Source organism: Neoarius graeffei, chromosome 1, assembly GCF_027579695.1.
Source record: "Neoarius graeffei isolate fNeoGra1 chromosome 1, fNeoGra1.pri, whole genome shotgun sequence".
In the NCBI taxonomy this organism is placed as follows: Eukaryota; Metazoa; Chordata; class Actinopteri; order Siluriformes; family Ariidae; genus Neoarius; species Neoarius graeffei.
In genome coordinates, this window is record NC_083569.1 from 86,685,928 (window position 1) to 86,698,925 (window position 12,998).

At 40.3% G+C, this 12,998-nt stretch overlaps 1 protein-coding gene and 1 long non-coding RNA gene across 5 annotated transcripts in view; one reads left to right on the top strand and one right to left on the bottom strand.

Moving 5' to 3' along the window:
• Nucleotides 1-8,717, bottom strand: part of LOC132865041 (butyrophilin subfamily 1 member A1-like) — a 119,017-nt gene extending 110,300 nt beyond the window's left edge. For 2 of the 4 annotated variants that reach the window (XM_060898239.1, XM_060898238.1), the window contains exons 1-3: nt 8,604-8,716; nt 8,447-8,500; nt 826-891 (exon numbers count right to left, since the gene is read on the bottom strand). Coding sequence is in view for 2 of the 4 variants with exons in the window: in XM_060898237.1 (XP_060754220.1) it covers nt 8,447-8,500; nt 8,604-8,607 (58 nt within the window). In the remaining 2 variants the exon portion in view is untranslated. Of the gene's footprint in view, nt 1-825; nt 892-8,446; nt 8,501-8,603 lie in introns of all 4 variants that reach the window. The other 2 variants (XM_060898237.1, XM_060898236.1) reach the window with 1 other exon arrangement.
• A 10-nt stretch (nt 8,718-8,727) lies between these two features.
• Nucleotides 8,728-9,882, top strand: LOC132865870 (uncharacterized). Its single transcript, XR_009650520.1, has 3 exons — nt 8,728-8,922; nt 9,487-9,545; nt 9,623-9,882. It is a non-coding gene; the product is annotated as an uncharacterized LOC132865870 (long non-coding RNA).
• Nucleotides 9,883-12,998: the final 3,116 nt, after the last annotated feature.

Genomic DNA, 12,998 nt, shown 5'->3' on the forward strand with positions numbered 1-12,998 from the left:
CAACTGGACCAGAATAAAATGTAACAAAATGTAACGTCACGCACGAAAGCGCGCCAAAGACTGCAGACTACTGAGACACAAATTTAGAGGCTTTGAAAGATGAAGCGTTCACATGTTAGCAGGGCGCATAAAAGGAAAAAAAGAGAGAGATGCAGGTAATGATAGAATCGTTGCCTAAAGTCACAGACTTTTTTAAGGTAAGGATCACCAATCTGTTCAGAATATCAGCTACTTATCAGTTATCAGCCTACCAGCAGCTAGGCTATGTGCAGCTAGGCTAGATATGCTATGATCTGTCCAACAGTAAAATAAATCAGTTGTGATTTGAATACGTGTCGTGTGATTTGAGTTATAATTGTTGCGTCTGTTAAGTCACTAGTGAGTAGGAGGAGTCAAGTTGGGCAGTCAATTAAAGTAATTGGATGCAATGAGTGGAGAGGACTTTCTTACTTACCTTGTTGAAGTGTTTGGAGCTGGTGAATCCTCATAGGCTGGTTTGTATCCAATGAATTTTAGACTGTATAAAAGTTGGAGTGCGCACAAAGTCGGTATTGCCACCTTGTCAAGAGAGCTACGCGGCACCGGTAAGCTGCTGGTTTTATTCATTGCGCTGCTTGGGTTTGGTCTGCCGCTGTGCATGACATGTATTGTTTGCTTAGTTAAGTCCTCTCCTTAGTTTTTGTGACATTGTGCGTGTAACGGTGGCTTAATAGTGACTGTTTGTTGTCCTGTGCTTCCACTCGCATTATATGTTTAAAACATTTCCCGGTTACAGAGCAAGCGGTGTATGCTGGGCAGTGTAGTCGCTTGTTGGCAAATACTTACCTGTGTTGAGTAAGCTGGTAAATGTAGTCTAGTGGAGACATTGACGTACTCAGTGTGGCTTTGGGTCTGTGAAGAAATGAAATCAGCATTTGGCCCTATACATTTGTCATGTTTTGACTTGATTTGTCAGAATGAAATGTATGCTTAGTAGTTTGTGCATAGACATTTATTTATTGGTGTTTTGATAAACATATATTTAGGAGCCATCAATTAAATTAATAATTGTATTTATAGTAAAGTGCTGCTGCTTATGGATGTTTGTATGGACACTTGATTTATATGTTGTGGGTTATATTGGTATTTATTAATTGTATTGTGGCTTTATTTGACTGTGTATTATGCGGTTTACATTCTTGATGCGTCAGAATTGCTGGTTTACAACACAGCCTTCTGTTTTATAGGTTTATAACCTGCCAAACGCTGCTGCTGTACTGCTACTGCTGTACTGCCAAATACTGCTGCATGTACAGTTACTGAAGCAAATTGTGCACAAATAAAAAAATAAACCAAAGACGAGTTATAACCTTCCAGTGTGCTCTTTTGATGCCCCGTTCGGTGGGAAAATCAGGAAGAACCGAACAATAATCCTGTTAGTATAATAGCATATTTTGATGGGGATAATGTCTAAAACCATGGGCGTCGCCACCATTGAATGTGAAGGGGACATGTCCCCCTCACATTTCATAATTCTTCGTTTGGACCCATATATATAAAAGGCAGCTGGGCCATAGAAGGTTCACGCTACACGCGTGTAAAGAAAAGTGGACAAACGTAGCATGACTTGCTCTGGGCCATAGAACGGCGTTCACGCTGCACACTTCACGCGTGAAGCGTGAAATGAACATGCGCACTTTTTTTTCTAGGCGTGAAGATGGAAATTCCAGTCAATGCATGCGGTCACCGCCGCGCCAGCCAATCAGAACGGGTCTAGGGAGATAACTCTATGCTTTCAGGGGAAAACTTCAGAAAAAATATAATTGAATGGTATAATTGAAAAATAGTTCTTCATCGGGATTGTCAAGCAGATTATAGAATGTTCGGTGAAATTCACCACGGGTTTCTCTCAGAAGGAAGTGTTCTCGGCTCCAAATTCTGTTCCTTTTTCTCTTCCTCTGCCTCAGTAAAAGCAGAATGAGGCAATCGTCGTCATCCGAAGAGTCCGTATTGTTGGTTACTCGGTCAAAGTAGAACAGACGCAACACGTGAACATCCAAGCATGAAGTTTAATGGCCCAGGGTCCGGTTCTTCACGTGAACGTGCAGCATGCAGCGTGAACCTTCTATGGCCCAGCTGCCTCGTTCACCCAGCGCCGTTTCTATTACTTCGTGAAAGAATCCATTCCACTTGATCGATAAGAGAAAACACAGAGCACTGAAAATCCACTCCGGGTTTTCCGGGCGCTCCCTACAACAGCTCACCGCGCGCGAGTGAAGTGAATCTCAGCGCGCGAGCACAGAAATGTTGGTGCAGTTGCTGGAAAGTGGAGGAGGTGACGTCATCCCCATTGCCACCTCACAATGTCTAGCTTTTGCTAAAACCTTATTCTTTTGTTATCTGCCCTCAAAATTAACCCTAGGACACGTTAAATTAATATTCAACTAAACAGTGAAATAAGCTTAGCCTAATGGGGTATTCTTGGTTGATGATGAATTGTTTGCAGTATTTGCTCCTCCCCAGACACAATGGACATAAGGACATTCTTTACAAAGAAGTGGAAAGTCAGTCAAAATTTCCCCACAGGACAGGGTTTTTTGTCCTAATGGAAATGTTGGTGCAGTTAGCTGGCTAGTCAATGTTAGATGTATCAGCTAGCTTAATGTTAGCTGTCATTTAATTCAAACCCAGTAGGCCTGCCTTACTGTAATGCCAAGAATGAGGTCAAGTCTGCTCTGATATTTATTGATTCCTTGTTTTGTCTGGTCTTTGGCAGTTTTCTGGAAAGTAAGATGGGAAATCAGTGTATGGGGAAGGAATAGTAGAGAGGAAAGCGATGGAGAGATGGATGTTATTCCAGGTGGATTGTGAAGGAAAGGGGGATAAAAGTTATGAAGTGGTAGAAATTGTGGTGGCACCAATATAAGGAGTTATATCTATAAATCTGTTATACTAATCTGTAAATGCTACTGTAGTACCACCATTGCATGTAGGTTGACGAAACTGCACTTGTTCATTGTGTGAAGTTATTTTTTTGTGTCACCTTTGCTTGACAGTGTGATTATGAAGTTTGCATGATGCCATGCCTGTTCATTGTGAGATTATGAATATTTTTTAAACATACAGTTGAGTGTCACTATTGCTTGGCCCAGTGGCATGTTGTTACATCTAAAACTAAATAGAAAACACAAAATAAAAAGTAAAATGCACCCATAAAGTCATTGTTGGTGATAAATTGTCACATTCATCTCATTATCTTAGGCAGAGCGGTGGGTTTAAAAACAGGCTGATGAATATATGGACTAGTTGAATGAGGACTTATTGTTGAAAATTAATTAAATTTTCTGGCGGAGGACCCCCCGCCAGTGTGTCCCCCCCCCCACATTAAAAATGCTTCTGACGCCCCTGTCTAAAACAGCATCTAAAGAAATTGATGAAAAGATTATAGCTTATAATGTTCACAGTTCGGGCAGCAGACAGAGTAAGCATACTGAGGGGAATAGCAATACAAAGCTAGCGCATATCCACATTTCTCGCTAGCTGTGTTGGGTGTGTTAACCCGTGTGGATTTAAGTGAAATACTTGACAAGTTCTGTGGTCAAGACAACGTTTTAAGGTAAGGACACTTGATGATTGTTTGCCTGCCATGGCTTGTTGTTGACGAAAGGCCCACATGATTTTGCCTTGTGCAGCTACTGCTAGCGTCATGCTTTGAACTAGGTTAAGCTCATTTGCGCTAAAGGATGGGTTTATTGAAGGACTTTGATGTAGCTAGTTTCTTTTTAAAAAATCGTATGCTCAAAACAGTATGCCCGTGTTCATCATGTTTAACTTTTTTCTTGAGTGCGTGGAATATTGTTGCAAGTGGTATTTCTATGCAGTCGTGTCAAGAAGGCAGTTGAATGCACGGTCTCCTTCAAGGAGAAGGAAGACTTGCATGATGCTTGAACATAGATCAGTAAAATAGACCCTAGTAGGACTTGGTTTCATGTATTTTGGTCTGTAGAGTTATGAATTTGGCCACTGTCCATGGTGTTTACATTTCATGTGGCCGCCAAGCCAAGTACCTTCATGTTCCCCTGTCAAAAGTTAAACTCTCTAGGGGTGCTTCTGCTGTAGCAGTTGCTCAAAGTTTGATTTGTCCATCATGCGTCTTATCTGTTGGGTGTCTATGCCCAGCAGATTTTCCCATTTTGTCCATTTGTAACCATTTTTGTCAAACAGGAGCTGCTTTTGCACTTGGTTATTGCCCATCCGGCAAATGTGAGCAATATATTTTAGTTGTACGTAGCAGGATGGTTTTATATCCTGGCTTCCTGTCAGTTTCTGGAGGTCAGCATTGGACATCTTGTAGCTCCAGTCTATATCTTCATTTGTAGTGTTCTTTTGGTCAGGGGCATTCTTTTGTTTATATCCACCTTTAATCATTTTCCTTAGGAAGCTGTGCCACACTACCTCAATTTTGTGAATTTCACTGGATGATAGTTGCCATGCCTGTGTGCTGTACAGGAGACGAGATCGAACACATGCCACTAGGAACTTTTATATGGGTATTAGTAGTATTCGGTGGTCGGTTAGAACGCGTTTCAGTACATTCCATTTCATGAATGCAGCACTTATCCTAGCATGCAGGAAGTGTGAGGATTCATCAGTTGCTGACATTATAACCAAGATATATTAAAAACGTCCGCACCTTTAAATTAGTGCCGCCAAGGGAAATGATACTTGGTTTACATTTGATATCCTCATTGACGTTAAAAGCCATTGTTTCTGTTTTGACATATGATATTTGTAAACCAAAGCGGGTGTAGGTCTTATCATACAACTGAAGAATATTCTGAAGCTCCTCGATGGATCCAGCAAGTATGGCCTGATCATCTGCGTATAGAATCTGTTATGCAATCCTCTCCTGATGCTCGTGCTTTCATACACATTTCTCTTGTGGATACCTCATTTGGAATGCAATATCTGAACTTGAAGCCTGTATCTGGGTACAGTTTTGATCTCTCATGCTGTGCAATCCTGACAACAAAGTCCATATAGATATTTAAAAACTGATGGTGATTCTAGGGCACCTTGTCTTGCAGTAAGTGTTTTTCATGCTGCCGAGCTATTTTTATGTATTTTCCTTTTTAAAAGGACTTGTCTGTAGGTGTGTGTTTTGTTTACAACACAGGTCTACATTAGCGCACGCACGCTTGTGTGGTTATCTCTGGCCATGCCCCTGCGTGAAAGTTACGCAGTATCACTGTCCTGTCTGTGGTAATCAGAACCGGCTCTGTAATGTGCGCGTTCTTCTCTCCCTCTGTGGTCGGATGTGTTGAGCGACGTGAGCATGGGCCTTGCGCAGCTACGCTGAGCCAAACATAACCTATCGTAGGCTTCTAGGCTAATTACACGCTTGCACTGTATTGCAAATAAAATAAGTGTTTTCCTGGCCAACGGTAAGGGTAGGGTTGACAGGTAGCCTATGAGGAGCCTAGCCCCTGGGCCACGGGTGTTGATAAAGCACCACTGCGGACATGGAGGAGACCGAGGAACCTGTGGTGGACGACCCTACAGAAAACGCAATTTCTTCCAGTAATGAAGTGCACCCCTGGCCCTACATACGTGATCACTTCAGCTTCGTAGAGAAAAGGGGTGACAGTTTCATTATGCAATGAAGATTGTGTGCCCAAGAAGACAACCATTGCAGCATACAGAAATTTGACGTCTAATCTGCGCAAGCATGTTGAGGTAAGTATTGTCATTGGCATCATAATCACGGGTGCAGATAGAGGGTGGGACGGGTGGGATTCGTCCCACCCAGATTTAAATTCACCTCGTTCGGTCCCCCCCACTTATAGGGAGGAAAAAACGTCTATGCTGTTTGCCTTATGCAAAGAAAGACCTCATGGAAAAATCAAAAGACTAATTACCATTCGGTTTATTGAGGTGCACAGCAGTGTATACATAGTTGCAACAACTCACATAAAACAAAACAAAGACTGATATTTGGTTGGTTGAGCTGCGCAGACTGCACAGGTTGCGAGCTCGAGCTTGGTTGCTATGGTTATCCACAAGTTTGACAGGCATATCAGGATTGGGGTTGGTTTGCTGGCAGCTTTGTCCCCCCCAGTTCAAAAAACGTATCTGCGCCCCTGATCATGTTTCCTTTCCATAGTAAAACCGACAATGGGCTGGTTATATTCCAAAAATAGTGGATGGCATTGCTAATGTTGAAGTAGCAACCTGTTGGTACTGTAACATAACGGTAACTAGTCTGTTATTCAGTTAGCTAATCATGCAAGCAAGTTAGCTCGCCAACCTGATGTGATCAGTCCTCCTACCATTCTACATCCAACAGGCCAGAAAGGAATACTAAGCAAAACAAATAATGATTGAGTTGTTCAATAACGCACAGTGCACACAGGCAAGCTACGAGATTTCGGTGCAACATTTCACTTTCATATTTCGTGTACAATGCTTTGTGTGTGGTCAGGGCGATGTAAACGACATGACTGTGTATTGACCTTTTTTGTTTGTCTGTTTAATGCAGCATTATCCTAAGCATTCAATTTGATACACTTCCTTTTAAATAAAACATCTGGTTTGAGATGTACATATATCCTTGTTTCCTCTTTTTCATTTTTGCACAAGACAATGGAGGCAGAAAACACCCATTGTTAAAAGTAAAGTTGTACTTTTACTCAAAGTACATTTTAAATGATCTACTTTTTACTTTTTTTTTGTCTAACTTTTACTTAAGTAAAATTTCATCAGAGTAACAGTACTTGAGTATAATATTTTAGTACTCTTTCCACCTCTGCTTTTACAGTCTGTGATTATGAAATAGAGAAACTTCCCCTAATCCTGTCCAATTTCCATAAACAAATGCTCTTGGCATGGTCATTAATTTATAAACGCAACTTTTCCCCACATAGATACTTCATCTGGAATAATCAGCACATTAAATATAAATCCTTATTTTTTTCAATCTTGGTTCAGTAACATAATTCTAGTAACTCAATGATAATGGAAGTCTGCGAAATTATTCTGAGTTCCTCCAAACATTTGGTATTCCTGTTACCCCATGAGTTTGCCATTGTAATGGATGCCATTTCCTCTGGTATCCTAACTCTTCTAAGAGGGGCTGAAAAACCAGTTTGTTTACCACCTCTGGACCCCATATTGACCTCAGTGGGTCATGTATGCTTCTCTGTCACATCCAAGAACAATAATCGCAATATTCGCACATTATTCCAGACAGAGATCACCACTATCCCCTCTGTGGTTCAGTACTGGACTGGTCTTGTTGGTGACCTGAACTGGAGCAGCATGTGGAACCTCCCATACAGATACTTCCTTCCAAAGTAAGGGAGGTGTCTTTCAAACTGATTCATAGATACTATCCTGTCAAGCATTATCTGCTTAAGTTTAAGAGAGACATTTGTGTGGACTGTTCATTGTGAGACAGACCCGGATACAATAATGCACCTGTTCTGGCAATGTCCCTTTACCATCACATTCTGGACAGAAATAACCTTGATATAACATGACAATGAAATATCAAAATAACATTACAGCCAACCTTGACTCTGATTTTTCTCTGTTGGAAATATGTACTGTTTGGTTTTCATAACAAAAGCAAAAAACAGTTAAATATAATAAAGTTGTTAATTTTAGGAAAATACCATATTCATAAAGCCAAGTTTAGTCATTCAAAACCTTCACTTTTAGCCATGTGTGTATGAGGGCGAGAGCTCAGTGCTCGAACTCCGCTAGACAGGAAACACATGACCTCCATGCTCAGAATAATGAAGTAACTGTTGGGGTCTATTCCACTGCAATATAGTCAGTAGGGAGGAGTGAACGAGTGAGTGATTTCAGACACGGACAGAGTTGCTTGGTAAATTTGCTGACTGTTAAGATGTTTCTGTGCTGTATGAGATAAACGACACTTCTGCTTTCTTTCAATAATTTTTTTTAAATCAAATTAAAAGGAATAACCAATAGGATATACAGGAAACACATGACCTCCACTCTTGACAGGAGACATGTGACCTAGGGTTAAGGTTAGGAGGTCACATGTTTCCTGTCTCGAGTGGAGCTCCAGTCTGCAGCCAGACCCTCCTCAGACAGCGAGGCATCAAGGACCATTCGATACTGATCTCGAGGACTCTCATTTCCTGTCTAAGATGCTTTCAAACTGCTCCTGGTTGAAGGCAACATCGATGTATCCTCAATGCTCCCTATTACCCATCAATCTGTGCCACAGCTCCCTCAAGCAGAGGGGGAAAAAGATAGTGAACCAAATTTAACAGAAAGGTGATTTTGGAAACAAATACAAAAATTGTTGATGCCTCGCTGTCTTGTTAAATATGAATTCTCCTTCACATCTTTCCTTCAGCTTATGGCATTTTCCATCGAGGTCAAAGTGGTTAGGAAAGGACATAGAACCTCAGAACACACTTTTTTTTTTCCATACCTGACTGAGATTCCACAATGCTGGAGAGAATCAGGAGAGTCACACAAATAACCCCTGAAAGAAAGGTTCTTATTATTGCTTCAGTCTGTTTCACAAGATAAATAACACTTGTTTCAGGGCAATTTAACACAGCACTTCTCTCAATCTAAATACTCACTCATTTTAAGACGAATATTTTCTCAATAAGAAGACGCTAAAAGGAAAAGCACTTTGTTCCAATGTTCAAGCTTTCAGTTTGTGTACTTTTTGTGATTTGATAAGCCACACCCTTTGTTCTGACATGAGGCTGTTATTTATGCAAGCCTCTAGGTTGTGTGTGTGAGAGATTTCGTCTGTAATAGCCTCCCATATTTTTCCACGAGCATCTAGAGCACCATCGTTAAACACACCCTGGTGAAAAATAAATGTGCCAAGTGTACTAAAATTTAGCATACTTTTGTGTACTTGAAGCCACACTAATCATCAGTATACTTCAGGTGTGTTTATGATTAGTTAACTTGAGGCATGCTATTTTGGAACAACTAATTTTGTACTAAATATATTTTAATTGTAATTAAATTGTAGAAAAGTGCAGCTTGAAGCATATTTAGTGTACTTTTATGTGCTAAAGTGGAACAACTTAAAGTATATTTTGTATACTTTAAGTATATGACTTTATGTACTAATGTATGCTTAATTAGTCAAATTAAAGTGCACTTTGTTTGTATTATAATATGTGTACTTTTAAAATATGCTTTCAGTGTATGTTACAATGATTTTTGAGCATACATTTTACAATATATCAAAAATGTGTAAAAACAAATTTCAAATAAGTACACTTTAGAAATTACACAACTTTCACTTAGTGTATTTTGGTATAATATATTTCTATAAAGTGTAATAGTATTTAAGTGTTAGCGTGAAAGCATGATGTTGGTATACTTCTATATTTACAAAAAGTACAATTTGTGTAAGTACATTTTCAATATACTACTGAAAATATGAATATACTTTAAATACAATAAAGTTGTTTTTGTGGTTTTTTTTTTTTTTCCCACCAGGGCAAGAACTTGCCTTTAAGCCTGAAAACAATTGGGGAATACAAAATGAGGACTGACTGGTAAATAGTGCTTTTTCTGTTCTCTCAAGTGTTATATCCATCTGTCAATCCATCCATTTTCTATCCTGCTTATCCAGTGCAGGTTGTAGGTGAGCTGGAGCCACACCCGGCTGACTTCTGGTGAGAGGTGGGGTTCACCCTGGACAGGTCACCAGACTATCACGGGGCAAACACAGGGAGACAGCCATTCACACTCACACCTATGCCAAACCAGAGCACCCAGAGGACACCCACATCAACACAAAGTGAACATACAAACTCTACATTGAAAGGCCTTTGGTCAACTGCCAGGTTTGAACCTGGAACCTGTTTGCTGTGAAGCCCCACTTTAAAGGAGAAGCACTCATCTGCTTTCACACAGCAATGAATTTTATAAATTAATAAACTTAAATTTAATACATTGTATAAATATTTAACTTGATTGTTAAATTTAAGTTGTTTGCAGTTTTCTATAGAGAAAATAGTCTGTGATAAGTGATGTTTCTGATGCCATCTCCCCCGTGTAGTTTTTCTTGACTTCAAAGGGACTTTGATTATTAATTAATGGTGTCGTCTTTGCATACCTAATGTTTGCTCAACTGCCATCACCTAGGTTTATTGAGTGTCTTTATAATTTCTGAAATGTAAATTTCAGAGAGATATGTTGTGATTAATTCAAACTGTTAGACAGGGTGCTGGACTCGCTGCTCCTCACTCGAGATGAAATCACAGAAGGAAAATGGGTTTGTCAGAGTCACAATAACACATCACTAAGATCTGCCATGTAGAAAGTATTTGCACATGCACAACTCCTGAGTAAGTGCTTAGTGAGGTCTGAGGAGTGAATATCACTGTACACAAATCCTCACTACATGTTCACAAGTCAGTTCTCTGTCTCAGCTGAAAACCTTTCTCTTCCCACAATAGTTTTATTTTTCTTGGGTATCAGAAAACTGAGATAGTGAACAAATAAATAAAATGCTCTCTTCAGCATATGTATTAATTTTATTATAAAATCACCAGGAACTTCCTGAGTTTGGTGACCAGGTAGAACTCATACCAGAGGGGAATTCACAATTCAAAGAAAATGAAGGGTGTAATGTTTTACTGTGACTTTAAGAATATAACGCACTGATGCCACATGAGAACATGTATCTTCATGCATCTGTACTTGAGCTGAAGAATCTTATAAAATAAGTCATAGTCTGTATCACACAGCAGCTCAGATAGAACTGATCCTGCTGTTAGTCATTCCTTATACAAGTCCTTACCTGTCAACATAAAGATAAACATAACTTCTGTCCAAACCTGTCTCGCTTCTCATTATTGTCTTTTATTAAAAGTATTGTCAAAAGGCAGAATATCAAAACATTCATGTCAACTTAGACAGAAAAACAAATTAATTGGTATTTTGATGCAAACATGATGATAAACCTCATTCTGATCTCAGATGTGCAAGAGCACCTTCAATGGTTTTTATATAAATGGTCCATAAACAGTTTGACTCTGAAAGGTGCAGGAAGAGAGAAGAGACTATCTCCCCTCACGCATCCCCTCAGCTGAAAAGTAGACATACAGTGTCTTGCAAAAGTATCCCCCCGGTGTTTGTCTGGTTTTGTCACATTAGAAACTGGAATTAAAATGGATTTTTGGAGGGTTAGCACCATTTGATTTACCCAACATGATTACCACTTAAAAAGGTGCAAATTGTTTTATTGTGACACAAACAATAATTAAGATGAAAAAACACAAATCTGGAGTGTGCATAGGTATTCACCCCTTTTCATATGAAACCCCTAAAATGAGAGCTGGTCCAAACAATTCACTTCATAAATCACATAATTAATTGATTAAGATCCACCTGTGTGTAATCAAAGTATCACATGATATCTGTATAAATCAACCTGTTCTGGAAGGACCCTGACTCTGCAACACTACTAAGCAAGCAACATGAAAACCAAGGAGCCTCCAAACATGTCAGAGACAAAGTTGTCGAGAAGTATACATCAAGGTTGGGTTATAAAAAATATCCCAAACTTTGAATATCCCACAGAGCACCATTAAATCCATTATAGCAAAATGGAAAGAATATGGCACCACTACAAACCTGACAAGAGGCGGCCACCCACCAAAACTCAGAGCGGGCGAGGAGGGCATTAATCAGAGATGCAACAAAGACACAAAAGATAACACTGAAGGAGCTGCAAAGAGCCACAGTGGAGATGGGAGTATTTGTCCATAGGACCACTTTAAGCCGTACACTCCACAGAGTGGGGCTTTATGGAAGTGTAGCCAGAAAAAAAGTAATTGCTTAAGAAAAAATGTTTGGAGTTTGCTCAACATGGACTACAGTTCAGCCTTCAACACCGTCATCCCCAGCAGACTGACTGAGAAGCTCTCCACCCTTGGACTGATATCCTCCCTCTGCTGCTGGGTCCTGGACTTTCTCACAAACAGACCCCAGGCTGTCAAGAGTCGGTACCAGAACATCCAGCACCAAGACAGTGAGCACAGGGACCCCCCAAGGCTGTGTGCTCAGTTCACTCCTGTACACCCTCTTCACCTACGACTGCACCCCTACCCAGAGTAACACTTCCATCATCAAGTTCGCTGATGACACCACTGTCATTGGGCTGATCACCAGCGGAGATGAGAGAGCCTACAGGGAGGAGGTAGTTCAGCTGGTCTCCTGGTGCCGGAAAAATAACCTCTCCTTGAATGCTGAGAAGACCAAGGAGATGATTATTGACCCGAGGAAGAGGAGGAGAGACCAGCACGCCTCGCTGCACATCAATGGGACACAGGTGGAGAGGGTGAAAACATTTAAATTCCTTGGAACTCACATCAGTGAGGATCTCACCTGGACACACAGCAGACCATCAAGAAGGCTCAACAGAGACTCTTCTTCCTGAGGAAATTTGGACTGTCCACCAAACTCCTCAGCAACTTCTACAGGTGCACAGTGGAGAGTGTCCTGACAAATTCCATCACTGTGTGGTATGGGAACTGCACAACTCAAGACAGAAAGGCTCTCCAGCGTGTCATTAAAATGGCATAGTTCATCTGTGTAGCTGTCCTCCCCCCACTACAGGACATTTACAACACCCGGGTCACAAAAAGGACACAGAGCATCATCAGGGACCAAACACACCCACAACACAGACTATTCACACTCCTGCTATCTGGCAGACGCTACAGGTGTGTGAAAGCAAGGACTACTAGACTGACAAACAGTTTTTACCCCCAGGCCATCAGGCTTTTGAACCACGGATTATGATCACCATCTACCTCTATATTAGCAATTTTGCACAAGACATTGCACAGTATATCTACCTCTATGTTTGCACATTGTTTGTTTGATTGCCTCTTTTTTTAAATATCTTCGTTTTTCATTCTACTTTTATATTTTGTATTCCATATGCACGTTATATTTTATATTTCGTATTTTATATTTATATATATATATATATATAT